Source organism: Heterodontus francisci, chromosome 2 (assembly GCF_036365525.1).
Source record: "Heterodontus francisci isolate sHetFra1 chromosome 2, sHetFra1.hap1, whole genome shotgun sequence".
Taxonomy (NCBI): domain Eukaryota; kingdom Metazoa; phylum Chordata; class Chondrichthyes; order Heterodontiformes; family Heterodontidae; genus Heterodontus; species Heterodontus francisci.
In genome coordinates this window covers 10805955-10822898 of record NC_090372.1, presented here as the reverse complement: position 1 = coordinate 10822898, position 16944 = coordinate 10805955, and the positions used below count along the sequence as shown (strand labels likewise).

Genomic DNA, 16944 nt, shown 5'->3' with positions numbered 1-16944 from the left:
TGCTGAACACTCCTACTGAATAGTTTGAGTCATTCAGATTCATTCACCCTGCTTATTGCATACAGAATAATGGATATCTCGTAAAAAGGTGCAAGGTGGTAGGGAGAGAGATTTTCAAGTCGCTTTGTGAGCCATGAGAGTAATTTATACAAGCATCTGAAACCAGCAATTGTGATACTTAGCATATAACTCCATCCTTGGAGTCTACTTTCAGCATAAAGACTGAACTTTGCAAATGTGCTGCAGCCATAGCCTTAGCATATCCTCTTCATACTTAACGAGTGGAACAGTCATATCTCACTACTGTTTCCTGTCTGGTTAGTGCAATATGCTGTAGATGAGAGTATTGATTTATTTTCAGTCCTGCTGTGCTGTCTGGTTTTGATGACTATATTGCTTGGAGATCGTTATATAAAAATGCATGAGATTGGGATTCAGGTGCTAAATTATTTAGTGAGCATTGTGGGAAGAATTAAATATCTAAACACTCAGATGTAGCACCTGTATCAGGGAGAACAACACTACTTATTTTTAGGTGAAATAAAGGAACAAAGATTAAAAGCAGCACAGGTAGCTGCTGTTCTTAGAGTTTGAAGTATCTATTTTATTTTGAAAGTCGTATGTAAGCACAGATTAACTTGCAGTTGTCATAATATAATGTTACCCTTTGATTAATATTTAATACTGAAGTTCTTTGTATAATCATGTTACGACCTGGTGAGAAAGGGGTCTAGGGTTCCCTCTTAGCCTTCACCTGGTCTTAACGTAACAAGGTTTTATTTTAAACACACCGTGTTTTTAGCTCTCCCTTGGTGAATCCTTGTTCACTGTTTTCCGATTATAAGGAAAAGAAACCAGCACAAACAGGCTTTCTTAGGTTTAAAGAAGAAAATTAAACTTAAATTAAATTCTAATTCGGTCAAAGCCTACGGATGCACGACGCGCCCACGCTAGCATGCATACGTGATACACACATGCAGATAGAGACAGAACAGAGCAGAAGAAATAAAGTGGAAAAGTTTGAGGCAATCTCTGAAGAGGGTTTTTGTTACGGATCTTCAAGCTCACTGTAGAGTCCTTGATTGTAGGTAGATCTTGCTTTTCGTTGGGGCCAAGTATTATTCTTAAATCTTTTTTGCTGTAGGAGACTTTTCTCTTTTGGGGTTCATGTGTCTTCAGTGGATTTGGAGTACAGTGAGAAAGAGTTGGGAATGGACAGGAGAGGCTGTGGCGAGCCAGCCAGGAGAAGTCTTTTCTGACCAGGAGCAAACAAACACTCTGGGTTCAAACTGTTTGTACAATTCAGACAAACCCAGATTGCCAAGCAGGCTAGTCACGTGATCAGCTGGATACCCATCTCCTTATTGCTCCTGGATCCCAGGATTCCTTCTCAGTGCTGACAGACCGCTAAACCATTCCAAATACTCCCTGATCCAAGAACCCTCCCATTCTCCCTCTTCTCCACCCCTTCCCAACACCCCCACTTCAAAATACTACAAGACCCTGAGATCCCATCCTAGAACTGTTGGGCCTTCGTCTCCTTCCTGGTTGTTACAGGTCCCAGGACTACCCCTGTGCTGATAATTCAGTGTCCCTAGTAATATTATTTGCTAAAACAGGTCTGACTTTATCAGAGTGCTGCCTCACTACAAGCACTGGTAAAGAAGAACTGTTATTGAGTTTGTAATTATAGAGCACGGAATAATACAGTCTAACATAAGGTTGCTTTAAGCATCAAAATAACTGTCGAAACCCAACCCAGCTTACATTCATTGGAGGCAAATTGATCCAGAAGCTACAGCTGGGAAAACGTCTTTAAAATTTTCAGAATTTTTGGATGAAGAAGCATCTCATTAGCACATCTACTTTTAGGTATACCGTGTTTTTCTTATTTAGCTGAACATTTGCACAATTGCATTGCTTCTGCATTTCCGTTGGCTGTTTTTAACTTTTGACAGTGCAGGCTGACTTGAAACATTATCGCCGTTCCTTCACTATTGCTGGGTCAAAAACCTGGAACTCCCTTCCTAACAGCACTGTGGGTGTACCTACCCCATGTGGACTGCAGCAATTCAAGAAGGCAGCTCATCACCACCTTCTGAAGGGCATTTGTGGATGGGCAACCAATGCTGGCCTAGCCAGTGATATCCACATCCCATGAAAGAATTTTTTAAAGTATTATGGGTTTTCATAATGTCCATACATTTAACAATCCTGATGCCCAATGCCGCATGTGAACTTTGCAAGATGTGAAACATTTGAGGGTTTAAGAGCTGCATATTAACTGGGTACCATTTGGAATTTGAATTTTTGCATCAGGCACTAATGGGAAAACTTTTTAGGGAGGGAAAACAAGGAAGAAAATGGCAAGGAAGAAATTCATTGGGATGGGGAGGGGATGGGGTTGTTCCTGTGTTGTTACTGTTAACGTTAGTCCGAATTGCCATATATCGCTCAACGGTTCCAGTATGACTTCCAATTTAAGACATCGTATCCTGGAGAATTCCTAACATTAGCAGAGACTCCATCCTGGATATTGTGGATTTATTCACCGCATACAAGTTAGCTAGGTCTGGGAACCTGTGTGGCGAGGCTATGCCAATCATTTAAGAAAGGCTGCCAAAGATTTAGGACATTCAGAGAGTCTCCATTTTGAGACTCGGGAGATCGGGGTGGGGTGGCAATGGTGTTGGGTAAACTATGGTTTGGAGGGTCAGGAGGGTATCAGCGGTACAGTGGGGTGGGGGGGGTGGGTGGTGGTTGGTGTTAGAGAGAGGCTGAGGGTAGAGATGGGTTATCAGGATGGGGGTTGGTGGTGGTCAGTTGGTGATTGTGAGAGGAGAAAACAGGTTAGCTTGGGGTGCAGGGGTGAAGAACACCTCCTCCTCCTGGCCCACAAGCAGTGTTGTAAACACACTTAACTCTTCCATGTGGCAGTCTTTGGAAAACCTGGCAACTGCAGGGAGGCAATATCCAGGAAACCTGGCCATCCAGCATTAAAGCTGGAAGAGTGGCATGCTGCCTCATTAAAATATTTAAATGAGCAGCCTGCATCCTAGGTGTGGGTTGGTCGCTCACCCCATCCGTCCTCTGTTAAAACTGGAAGTGGCAGGTTAAAGGCAGGTTGGGTTTGGGCTGGAGATTTTAAAATTTTTTAAATCCCACCCAACCTACCCATTTTGTTGGGGGTGTGGGAGGTTACAATTACCCCAGTTTTCCTGAGACACTGTGCAAAACATTTGAGTTCAATTAGGAGATGGCTGACTCCTTAAGAAACTACAGGTGGTAAAATATTTCTCTTTTGCTACATGCTTTCTCCATTCTGATGGTTGGTGATCAATGCAAGCCATATTTTCTGGTCTTTGCACAGATGAATTTATCAGCCCCTGATTTTACCCTTGCTCCTTTTTTCACTTCATCTAATCATGGTCTTCTTTGCCTGCCTGTTGATCTATGACCATTTAACCTTTCCAGACTGTAATGCTAATAAGTTCTTGTGACCCCTAAATAACATGTGTCCACAATATGAATATTACTGTACAGTGCAAATCTGTGCTGGGGTTTTTCTTCACATGACCGACTTGGTCTAATCCCACTTTTCTCCTCCCTCCTTTCATATTTTTCATTTTCAAAAAACTATGTAAAGCCCTCATAAAATAGTTTATAGACTCTGATTCAGCAGTAGATTGTAACAGAGCACAGCTGTGTAAAGAATTTTTCTATACTCACCTTTAAATCATAATCAACTTCATCACTTCTCTTGTTTCTTTTGCTCGTTCAATGACCCTCTCGCTAATCATTATTCTTGTTCAGCTACTTTACAACTTCTGTAGGATCATAACTCATCTTTTGAAGTCCAGTTCTCACACCTCTACATTGTTAGTCATCAAACATTCTACTTTTTATCACAAACTTGATTTTACAGTTGCATAAAAAAGCTTCTTAATTTTATCAAACACTTATTTTGCACCTCTTTTGGAATTTGATAAATAATTGAAGGAGGACAAATTACAGGGATATGGGGAATGAGCCGGGGGGCGGGACTAACTGGATTGCATTTCAAAAGGACTGGTGAAGACTCAATAAGCTGAATGGCCTCCTTCTGTGCTGTACTCGTCTATGATTTGCAGCCTCTACTCTACTTAACTTCTTTATTGTTTCTGATGTTATTGGACTACACAAGTGCTTTTTGCTCTACTTCCATTTTTTTTACTGTTGAATCATCCTTTAGCCATTTCTTTTTCTTTATGCATTGACTCTATCACCTTGGCATTTTCAATCTGTACTCCAAACCTTTATGATTTTTACCTTTTCACAATTGTGATATTCATAAAATTTTTTGTATTTGCTCATGGGATGTGGGCATCGCTGGCAAGGCCAGCATTTATTACCCATCCCTAATTGCCCTGGAGAAGGTGGTGGTGAGCTACCGTCTTGAACCACTGCAGTCCGCTTGCAACTTTCAAAATACACTTGCTGTAATTCCACAGCAGCAGCCACAGAAACTATTGATCACTTCAAATTTGAATGTAGAGAACATGCAAAAAAACTGATGTCAAACTATAATACAGTAATTTTATGAAATTGCACACCTCCCACAATTTTTATCCCTTAATTTTAATGATTCCCAGAATGTGAGCGAAGCTGCCTGTGAGGAGAACAATTTCACAAAATTACTCCTAATATTCTTTGAGTAAATGAAAATTAATAGTTTTTATTTTATTGTCAAAGTTCTAGTGTTGTCGTCAAGAGTAAATGAACACAGGGACTTGTTGATTTGGAACCTGATAGGGAAACCAATTTACCACTGCTTTAGGTGAACAGCTCCTTGTATTTATAACCAATCAACTTATTTTGTTTCCTGCCATCAAACAGCTTTGAAGCTGGCATTGGTTCAGTCTGTGTTCTACAGAATGTAATATCTGCAATGCTATTTGTTGTTTTTCCCAATATTCTCACTTCCACTGTTGACCTTCACTGCACAATTCTAATGGGCTGGTGTTCCCAGCATTCCAGCTATCCACAAAGATGTCTCTCAATGCATACACGATAGGATGTATGGTAAAAGTGAAAAATATTCCTACTGTAATAATGAGGTTATTTTAAGTTCAGACGACAAGTGCACTGAAATTTTCCTTTGGGTGATAACATCATTACATTATTTTTCTTTTCAAGGGGTTGTAGATTGTTATAGTTGTAAGTGCTCTATCAACTGCAGTTTTATAGTATGAATATTTTTAGTCATTTTAATTGCTATGTGATTGGGTTAATCGTTTCACAATTATGGATTCATTGCTGATGTTTGTTTTGATATACTGTTTCATTATAATTCTTTAAATTAGTTGGTGGCTTACTATTCATTAGCACACATAAAGGGCATGGTGAATTGATCGTTATTATGGGGAAATAGTGAATATTTCTAATAATGAACAGATAAGAGCTTTCCCTCAAATCTTCTCCATACATGACTGGTAATACTTAGAATTTTTGTTTGACAAGGCAGCAATAGCTAAGGAACTTCAGGTGAAATCCAAAACCGCAAGGGCACAGTTTAATCAAATTGTTACCGTTATATATCTATTTGGGATTTACATTGGCTGCCGGTTCAGTAACAACTCAATTTTAAAATTCTTATCCTTGTTTTCAAATTCCTCTATGGCCTCACCCTCCCATCTCTGTAATCTCCTCTAGTGCTACAGCCCTCTAAGATATCTGCTCTCCTCCAATTCTTGCATCTTGCGCATCTCCGATTTCAATTGCTTCACCGTTGGTGGCCGTACCTTCAGCTGCCAAGGCCCTAAGCTCTGGAATTCCCATCCTAAACTTTGCTGCCTCTCCTCTCTTCCCTCCTTTAAAATGCACCTTAAAACCTACCTCTTTAACCAAGCTTTTGGCCATCAGCACTAATATTCCATTGTAACTAGGTGGCAAATTCTGTTTGATAACATTCCTGTGAACTGTCTTGAGACATTTTCCTACATTAAAGGTGTGTCATGAAAACATACTGTGTCAAATGATGATTTTTTTAATCCGCCAGCTGGAAACCTGAATATTAAACTGGTGGAGATGAACCACTCAAACCTTGCAAGTTTTGAACTCTGCCTGCTGACTGTAACCACCGAGGCATATCCCCTGCTGAAGATGTAGCGTTCAGTGGTTTAATTGATCCGTGTTTCATTGTGTTAGTCTGTTCACCAATCGATGTTCACTGTGCTTAATGACTTATGCCTCAGGGTGGTGCTACAGAGTTTTGAGAAGGTTCCGGAAAGACCAAACAGAGGCCCCCTTGAAGGAAATCGGCTGCATTGCTACCTCCCGGAGAACCACTGAATCAGCCGTTCATATCTCAAAACCAGAATAGGAAGGGTGCAGTCACGATGTTGGGGGTTTACTACAGGCCTCCCAACAGCCAGCGGGAGGTAGAGGAGCAGATATGTAGACAGATTTTGGAAAGATGTAAAGGTAACAGGGTTGTAGTGGTGGGTGATTTTAACTTCCCCTATATTGATTGGGACTCACTTAGTGCTAGGGACTTGGATGGGGCAGAATTTGTAAGGAGCATGCAGGAGGGCTTCTTGAAACAATATGTAGATAGTCCAACTGGGGAAGGGGCCGTATTGGACCTGGTATTGGGGAATGAGCCCAGCCAAGTGGTTGAAGTCTCAGTAGGTGAGCATTTCGGGAACAGTGACCATAATTCCGTAAGTTTTAAGGTACTTGTAGGTAAGGATAAGAGTAGTCCTCGGGTGAAGGTGCTAAATTGGGGGAAGGCTAATTATAACAATATTAGGCAGGAACTGAAGAATTTAGATTGGGGGCGGCTGTTTGAGGGTAAATCAACATCTGACATGTGGAAGTCTTTCAAACGTCAGTTGATTAGAATCCAGGACCGGCATGTTCCTGTGAGGAAGAAGGATAAGTTTGGCAAGTTTCGGGAACCTTGGATCACGCGGGATATTGTGAGCCTAGTCAAAAAGAAAAAGGAAGCATTCGTAAGGGCTAGAAGGCTGGGAACAGACGAAGCCCTTGAGGAATATAAAGAAAGTAGGAAGGAACTTAAGCAAGGAGTCAGGAGGGCTAAAAGGGGTCATGAAAAGTCATTGGCAAACAGGATTAAGGAGAATCCCAAGGCTTTTTATACATATATAAAGAGCAAGAGGGTAACCAGGGAAAGGGTTGGCCCACTCAAGGACAGAGGAGGGAATCTATGTGTGGAGCCAGAGGAAATGGGCGAGGTACTAAATGAGTACTTTGCATCAGTATTCACCAAAGAGAAGGACTTGGTGGATGATGAGTCTAGGGAAGGGAGTGTAGATAGTCTGGGTTATGTCGTTATCAAAAAGGAGGTGTTGGGCGTCTTGCAAAGCATTAAGGTAGATAAGTCCCCAGGGCCTGATGGGATCTACCCAGAATACTGAGGGAGGCAGGAGAAGAAATTGCTGGGGCCTTGACAGAAATCTTTGTATCCTCATTGGCTACAGGTGAGGTCCCAGAGAACTGGAGAATAGCCAATGTTGTTCCTTTGTTTAAGAAGGGTGGCAAGGATAATCCAGGAAATTATAGGCCGGTGAGCATTACGTCAGTGGTAGGGAAATTATTAGAGAGGATTCTTCGGGACAGGATTTACTCCCATTTGGAAACAAATGAACTTATTAGCGAGAGGCAGCATGGTTTAGTGAAGGGGAGGTCATGTCTCACTAACTTGATTGAGTTTTTTGAGGAAGTGACGATGATGATTGATGAAGGAAGGGCAGTGGATGTTGTCTATATGGACTTCAGTAAAGCCTTTGACAAGGTCCCTCATGGCAGACTGGTACAAAAAGTGAAGTCACACGGGATCAGAGGTGAGCTGGCAAGATGGATACAGAACTGGCTCAATCATAGAAGACAGAGGGTAGCAGTGGAAGGATGCTTTTCTGAATGGAGGGCTGTGACTAGCGGTGTTCTGCAGGGATCAGTGCTGGGACCTTTGCTGTTTGTATTATATATAAATGATTTGGAGGAAAATGTAGCTGGTCTGATTAGTAAGTTTGCGGACGACACAAAGGTTGGTGGAGTTGCGGATAGTGATGAGGATTGTCAGAGGATGCAGCAGGATATAGGTTGGTTGGAGACTTGGGCGGAGAAGTGGCAGATGGAGTTTAATCCGGACAAGTGTGAGGTAATGCATTTTGGAAGATCTAAGGCAGGTGGGAAGTATACAGTAAATGTCAGAACCCTTAGGAGTATTGATAGGCAGAGAGATCTGGGTGTACAGGTCTACAGGTCACTGAACGTGGCAACGCAGGTGGATAAGGTAGTCAAGAAGGCATATGGCATGCTTGCCTTCATCGGTCGGGGCATAGAGTATAAAAATTGGCAAGTCATGCTGCAGCTGTACAGAACCTTAGTTAGGCCATATTGCGTGCAGTTCTGGTCACCACACTACCAGAAGGACGTAGAGGCTTTGGAGAGGGTATAGAGGAGGTTTACCAGGATGTTGCCTGGTCTGGAGGGCATTAGCTATGAGGAGAGGTTGGATAAACTCGGATTGTTATCACTGGAACGACGGAGGTGGAGGGATGACATGATACAGGTTTACAAAGTTATGAGTGGCATGGACAGAGTGGATAGTCAGAAGCTTTTTCCCAGGGTGAAAGAGTCAGTTACTAGGGGACATAGGTTTAAGGTGCGAGGGGCAAAGTTTAGTGGGGATGTGCGAGGCAAGTTGTTTACACAGAGGGTGGTGAGTGCATGGAACTTGCTGCCGGGGGAGGTGGTGGAAGCAGGTACGATAGCGACGTTTAAGAGGCATCTTGACAAATACACGAATAGGATGGGAATAGAGGGAAACGGTCCCCGGAAGTACAGAAGGTTTTAGTTTCGACAGGCATCAAGATCGGCGCAGGCTTGGAGGGCCGAATGGCCTGTTCCTGTGCTGTACTGTTCTTTGTTCTTTGTTCAGAAGCCTCAGGACCACCGAATTCAGCCTGAAGCCAGCTGCGTCTCCAACCTCCACAGACTATGTACCCTCTTTATTTCTCTGGACTATTTGACCAATCTATCCTTCTCCACTCTGTAACCTGTTTTGTGAGTGTGTGTGAAAGTTGGAGCATATTTTTATTATTTTATTTGGATTGGTTTAAGTACAATAAAATAACCTCTTTCTTTGTTAAACTCGAGAAAACCTGTCCAGTTGGCTCTTTTTATGATCATGGTGCGTAAACAGTTAAACACTCACTGAATTGGCAAGTATATCCATTTAAAAAAGAAAAGATCAGCCATGATCTTATTGAATGGCGGAGCAGGCTCGAGGGGCCAGACGGCCTACTCCTCCTCCTACTTCTTATGATGAAATAAGCCTGTTGTGGTCAAACAAGGAGAGGGAAAAGAGGGGAGCCTTTTGACCCTTCCTCACCTGATCATAACAGGTACAATTTAAAATGCAAGTTGTTATTGGGATAAAAATGCTGCCTTGAATCAAGCTCTCAAATATGTTGGGATGCAAATTCCATTTGGCAGCCTGTGACTCCTTTAATTGAGGGCTAATTTTCCCTTTTTTTCATAATCTGCACCATTTTTGTACCTTTTCTGTGTGATCAAATGCATTCCAATGAACACAACAATAATGCTACTGAACCGCTTCTTTAAAATAAGAAATAAAATACCATTTAAAAGGAGAAAAATACAGTAAATGCTGGAAATAATTTTTTTTTAATGTAGAAAATTGCTGAAATACAAAGCAGAAATAGTTTTTTTTGGGCAGAGACCCATCACTGGTTCTGATGAAGGCTTTCTACACAATATAGTAACCTACTTTTCCTCTTTGCAGATGTTGATGTACTTCCAACATATTCTTTATTTCCAATGCAGTTAATTAATGCCTATTGTATTGGGGATATCTTATAAACCCAATTACATGTCTTCAGGATATTGTATTTGTAAATGTGTTATTTTTCAATGTAGATAATGGAAAGGAGATGTATGCTAATTCTCCTGAACTAGCAATGGCTATCAGTTAGCAAAGTCATTTTGACACATCATAAACTGCAAGAGCATCTATTTAGGGAAAAAATGCATTCATATGGCATCTTTCACATCCTCATGCTTTCACTAAGTGCTTCACAGCCAGTAAATGGCTTTTGAAGTGAAATCTCTGCTGTTTTATAAGTAAACACTGCAGCCAATTTGCACATACCAAGGGTTCCACAAGAAACATTGAGATGAATGACCAGATAATCTATTTTTTGGTGGTATTGGTTAATGGCTCATCTGAAGGATGGCATCTCGGTGACGTGCCAATCTGGATTATGTGTTCATATCTCTGGAGCCGGGCTCAGGCATCTTTTTAGGTCTCCAATTCGCATCCCTGTATGATATGGAAAAATGAAATTCAGTCATGCATGCGCTAATGACAGGTTGAATATCAGTAGGTTTAGTAAATGTCAGTGCTTCCGTTATTAACATGCTGATCCCTAGTACATAATGCAGAAATCAGATTTTAACTGAATCAAATGCCCATGTGCTGTACCACATGACTGAAGGTCTTGACACCTGTGGTAATGCATATCTTATACAGCCACAAGTATGTCCTTGGCACACGGAGCACTTTCTTATCAGGGCCTTACTGTGCTTTGCATGCTGCTCTATGCATCCAGCTGAACTTCCCCAATGCCCCACAGAGTAATTTTATTGTTTTGGATCATGCTCCGCACTTTCCCATTTCTTCTACTGTTGTGACACCAGCTTTGAGCAGATGTCAACACTTACTCCATTAGAAGTCAAGACTTGAAGGGCACCCGCCTCCACTTATTCTGGAAAGCTGTCTAGGACACCACTAAGAACTTGACCGGTCTTGCGTTTCTAGATGACTCAGATTAGTGTCAGCTGGGCCTGCCTACTAAACACAATGATCATGCTGGCACAACTGTAGCTACTAGTTGCAAGTGGTTGCAACACTCCCTATGGTGAATTGTGAAATGAATCACCATCCCCTCACCCCACTCACGCAATAAACATGGATGAGACACATGCCAATTGTATAGCCTCCGCCTAGAACTGGTGAAATATCAGGCACTCAAGGTTATTCTTGGAGGATCACTCAATACAAAGTACCCATCCCCCAGTACAGCAATTCATCCACTGGCCATAATGAACAATGACTAACTAATAAGACTACTGATTTGGAGGACCTCCATTACAGACCTAACGAGTCCCACATGCATAGTCATAGTAAGAAACCTGAAATATGTGTATATCTCTTTACATGGAATATACAGCACAGAACTACTCTGTGCTGGTCTTTATACTGCACATGAGTCTTCTGTTCCGATATATGTACGAGCTGTGTGTCTGAATGTACACCTATATGCCAATATTCCCAGCATCGAGGTGCTAATCACCTAAAACCAGCTTTGCTGGGCGGGCCATGTCACTCACAAGGCTGACATGAGACTCCCGAAGCAACTGCTGTACTCTGAGTTTCGTCGCAAAAGACTTGCAAAAGAGTAAAGGAAACACTTTAGGGTCATTCTCAAAAGTAATCGTGAAGCAATCCAACATACCCATCGACTCATGGGAGTGCCTGTCCCTCAACTGCTCAAAGTGGAGAAGATGCATTCGGGAAGGTACCGAGCACCTCATGAGATTTCAACAGGAGCATGTGGAAGCCAAGTCCTGGCAGCAGAAGGAGCACACAGCAGCTCCCCCAGGCCCCCAAGTAGCTAGCCTATCCAACTCTTCAAACAACATCTGTCCCATATGTGGTAGAGCCTGTGGTTTGCATATCGGACTCATTAGCCATGTTAGAATGCAATGAACCAGAGTGGAAGCAAGTCATCTTCGGTCCCGAGGGACTGCCTTAGGAGGAAGATGTACAATAAGTTTATAAAAGATGGATGTTATGTACTTGGAAACCCCAATTTCAAAAAAGACAAAGCAAATAAAGTTTTAGAAATGTAAATTTAGAAATTTAAAGAGAAATCCTTTTTTTCACTGTGACAAATACTTCATAAGCAAAAACCACCAGTAACACATTAACATACATTTTTTGTATCTATTTACTCCCAAGCACAGCTATTAGCATGGATTTGGCTGGAACAGGGACACAGAACTACAAAACAATACACAATTAACACATGCGCTAATTAACGTACATAGCGAGTCAGCTCTATTGTAGTGTGTATGAAAGTTAGTACTGAATAGTTTGTGTTGAGTCAACACAGCTGATTTCTGTTCTTTTTCCACCCCCACAGGCCTTGTTGATTCTGTCCGTAACTTATTTATTGAAACCACGGCCATCTACTTCGAAATGGATGATAAAAGCAGCATGAAGACCACTAGCAATCTGCTGTTTCCTCTAATTGATATTTTACACAATATGCTGAAGCATACATCCACTGTTGTCCGCTCTGCTTTACAGGTAAGGTGAGGCCTGAAGTGGTCAATTTTTTAGCTGGATTTCTAGTTTGTATTTTTCTCTCCTTTAGTACTTTTTGTCTGCTTCTTAGGTCTTCTTGGCAAATAAAGTGGGTGGGCACTCTGCTCCCTGCTCATTGGCAAATGGGAAAGAGATGCCTAGTCTAACTTAGCTTCTGTTTTTTTACATTATTCCATTCACTATCTTCTCCAGAATTCCTGGTTTGAATCAAAGTTGAAGGCTAACAGGAAGAGCCAACACTTCCAGGAGAGAAGAACTTTGATTATAATCACAAATATAGGCCAAATTACCCACCAGAATTGTCTGGTTTTAACAGCAAAGAGCACAGGTTCACTGCATTCTGAGTAAATCTTTGGCATCTAAACACAAAATGGATGGCGTTTTCTATGTCTAAGTTTCTTTGTGAGTGTCCATCTGTACCACTATGTCTGCATGTTCAAAGACAGTCAATGAGGGGGAGTATTGATTGATTGATTCCTGGGATGACAGGATTGTCCTATGAGGAGTGATTGAATAAAATGGGCCTATATTCTCTGGCATTTAGAAGAATGAAAGATGATTTCATTTTTTAAAAATCTTAGAGCTTGATGAGGTAGACTGAGAGGCTGTTTCCCCTGACTGGAGAGTCTAGAACTAGGGCTCATAGTCTCAGGATAAGGGGTCAGCTATTTAGGACTGAGATGAGAAATGTCTTCACTCAGAGGTGTGTGAATCTTTGGAATTCTTTACCTCAAAGGATTGTGGATGCTCCATTGTTGATTATATTGAAAACTGAGATCAGTAAGATCAGTAGATGTTTGGGCACAAAGGGAATAAGGCAGCAAAATAAAGTTAAGATAGAAGCTCAGCTCTTATTGAATGTTAGAGAAGGCACAAGGGACTGTATGGCCTACTCCTGCTCCTGTTTCTAATGTTCTTATATATAGGCCAGGGTATATGCAAGGTACATTGATGCTGTCAAATCAGGCATTAAGAATCACAACCCTCGTTGTCACTGTACTTGAGTGCAGATATGCATTGGTATAGTTTAATGCCATTCCTCAATCTCCTGGTGGGGTCCAACAGGGCAAGTTATGGTGAATTTCAATGTAAAAAAGCCTGCCAACACTTATAGCCTAGGCTTAAACATGGAGAATAACGAGTTGGGAAAGATACTAGTGGGCCTCCACCATCCATGGAAACATACTAGATTAGATTAGATTAGAGATACAGCACTGAAACAGGCCCTTCGGCCCACCGAGTCTGTGCCGACCATCAACCACCCATTTATACTAATCCTACACTAATCCCATATTCCTACCAAACATCCCCACCTGTTCCTATATTTCCCTACCACCTACCTATACTAGTGACAATTTATAATGGCCAATTTACCTATCAACCTGCAAGTCTTTTGGCTTGTGGGAGGAAACTGGAGCACCCGGAGAAAACCCACACAGACACAGGGAGAACTTGCAAACTCCACACAGGCAGTACCCGGAATCGAACCCGGGTCCCTGGAGCTGTGAGGCTGCAGTGCTAACCACTGCGCCACTGTGCCGCCCCAAAGAGATAAAGGAAGAAAATCAGGGAAAAAAATATTTTAAAGATATCCTCGTATAACAGCTGAATAAGCAGCAGCATGAAGAATGGCACTAGGGATTGCATTGTTATTTAAGCTTCATGAACACTCTGTGCCAGCAACTGAATTATTGGCGGCAAAGACCATGGCAATCGACCTTGCTGAAGTTGACAAAGTAACAGGAAGATTTCATGGTCAACATAAAACCTGTGCTATCCATGGAGATAGCGATAGGATGGATGAATCAGATGATTGTATCCTGAGGCTAGCTAAGAATGATGGCCAAGACTGCCCAACAAACTGAAGATTTATATCATGAAAAGTTTGTTGTTTATAGAAATAAAAACCAAAACAATAAAATTAAAAAGTAGATATGCTCCAGAAGCTGGAGTATCTTGCATTTTAACATCAAGTGAATGCTAAAAACTCTGTACAGGATATTGCCCTATAATCATGCCATATCTTGTAACTGTAAATTCAGAATCTCCAATGCTACATCAAAAGAAACAAAATCAGAAATGTTGCAGGAAGAAATGTCGGGAATATCTCTCATTCTCTTAAGCCAAATACTTGCAATCCAGTTCACCTTATGTCTAGCCCAGTAATAATGCAGCACCATATGGTGTATTGTTGTCATTATCTGAGAATGCTATACTGTCACACATTCCTCAGGCAGTAACTTTCCAGCTGTGATAAGTGGCACTGTCATATTCCATTGCATCTGCTGACTTTGAGCAGAAAGTTGCATCCAGGAGCAGACGATGTGTGATGGACTCATAATGCTTGTTATTTTCCCCCCTTCAGAATTGCATTCATTAGAAATTAAACTAATATAAGTACAAACTGCAAGTGAATTCTACCAATGCAAGTATCTAATGTAAATGCTGTGCTCCTGAATTTCCACGGGCATTGTTCTAATCTCCCACCATAACTGCCGTAAATGATTGAAAAGGGCCATTTGCACCATTTCTTCTGTTCTCCCACCGAGTTTATGGTGGCAATCAGCACAACCCCTAAGGAGATTTAAGGCCAATATTTATGTTTCATTTAGAAAAAACTAACAGATGAAATGGTTGGATTCATTTTCTTGTCCAGTTATACTGTAATGTTTGGAACTTGATTAGCAGTGGTATAAAAGGGTACTTATGGCATTTTGGAGTATGGCAAAGGCAGCTTTCTGTGTGCCTCTATTTAAACTGCTGAAAGATCAGATCAACAGTGTACTGTTGCAGTCCTTGAGGCTGCAGCAGTCTGCCACTTGAACACATTTGTTTTAACTGGGACATGATGAACTGAAATCTTCACAGGTTTTCTTCCTACGGTGATTCAAATTTTTCTTAATTAACACACTATTCTTGTCCTATCAAATAAAATTCTGGCTTGTAACAAATTTCCGACTTGCACATTATTTGCCCCTCAAACACTATAGAAGGATGTTTTAAATGTACAGAGCAGTGATGGATTACCAAGAATGGTAGCACAGATCCAACTAAATTGGATTGCCTCAAAGAATCTAGAATGGTTACAGCCCAGAAGGAGGCCATTCGACACATCGAGTCCATGCCAGTTCTCTGCAAGAGGAATCAGCTTGACCCAATCCCCCGCCCATTACCCATGGTCCTGCAATGTTTTCTTTTCAAGTACTTATCTAATTCCCTTTTGAAAGCCATGATTAAATCTACCTCAACCACCTTTCATGCATAAAAAAGTTCTTCCTCATATCGCCTTTGGTTCTTTTATCAATCACCTTAAATCTGTGTCCGCTGGTTCTAGACCCTTCCATCAATGGGATCACTTTCTCTCTTTCTACTCTGTATAGACCCCTTATGATTTTGAACACCTCTATCAAATCTCCTTTCAACTTCTCTGCTATAAGGAGAACAAACCTAGCTTCTCCAATCTATCCACGTAACTGAAGTCCTTCATCCCTGGAACCAACCTAGTAAATATTTTCTGCGCTCTTTCTAAGGCCTTCACATCCTTAGGAATAGTTTGTGCTTGTTAATCCAGTACAGTCTTGTTATACATGTACTTTAATATAATAGCTGCTCTACAGATAGGGTCATCATTTTTTTGTACTTTGTATGTTACCTCCTTGTCCATCTTAAGGTTTCCTTCTTCTCAAAGGCTTGTGCCAGTTTCCTGGTCTCCCTGCCTTTGCCACTCTTGAGTTGACTGCTGCGAGGTGCATATTAGTTTCTCTAATTTACTTCTCCCTCCTCTATGGGAAAGCAAATCCCCTCAAGTGGCCACAGTGAAGTAAAGAAATTGCTGTGGATAGAATCACATAACACAACCCCATGTCTTATATCTCTTGAGTACACTGCCTTAGATGACCAACAAGGCGCACTATCACAGTACATTCCTCAGGATGTCCCAAAACACTTTCCAGCCAATGGATTACTTTATGAAGTGCAGTCATAGTTGTCATTAAATAGTCAAACTCAACAGCTAAATTTGCACACTGCAAACTCCCTCAATTAACAACTGAATCAATCACTCGATAACCTGTTTTTTTGGCACAGCTGGTTGAGGTTGCATTGTTGGCCAGGATACTGACAGAATTTCTTGCTCTTCAAAAGGTGTCATAGGATCTCTCATGCTCACCCGAGCTGGCAGACAACGGCTCAACCAAACGATGAATGATTTAACTGAGGACATATGTGCTTGTTGGTTTGCTGATTTTGTGTAATAGCTGGGCAAGTAGTGGCATCTATCAAGGCTGGATCTTAGTTAAAGGAGATATTTAAAGATACTTGTACAAAGAAACAATGATCTGGAATAGAAGGCTTGTGGAACTATAACAAAAGGGATAGAGAGGCTATGGGACCTTTTTAATACCCACAGTACTCCTAGATTTCCTCACCACTGATTAAACTAAGGGTATTTCCTCCTGCACTCAATACTAATTTTAAAAAATCATCACTTCCAGCCCAAATGATGGGCTTCACTTTAATGTCTTTTT

General features: G+C 41.4%; 1 protein-coding gene across 8 annotated transcripts in view; it reads left to right on the top strand.

Annotated features, from left to right (window-relative positions):
* ulk4 (unc-51 like kinase 4) overlaps window positions 1-16944 on the top strand; it is a 448354-nt gene that overhangs the window by 358381 nt on the left and 73029 nt on the right. For all 8 annotated transcript variants that reach the window (XM_068054427.1, XM_068054423.1, XM_068054428.1 and 5 more), the window contains one exon: window positions 12234-12400. In XM_068054427.1, the coding sequence (XP_067910528.1) occupies window positions 12234-12400 (167 nt within the window). The remainder of the gene's footprint in view (window positions 1-12233; window positions 12401-16944) is intronic.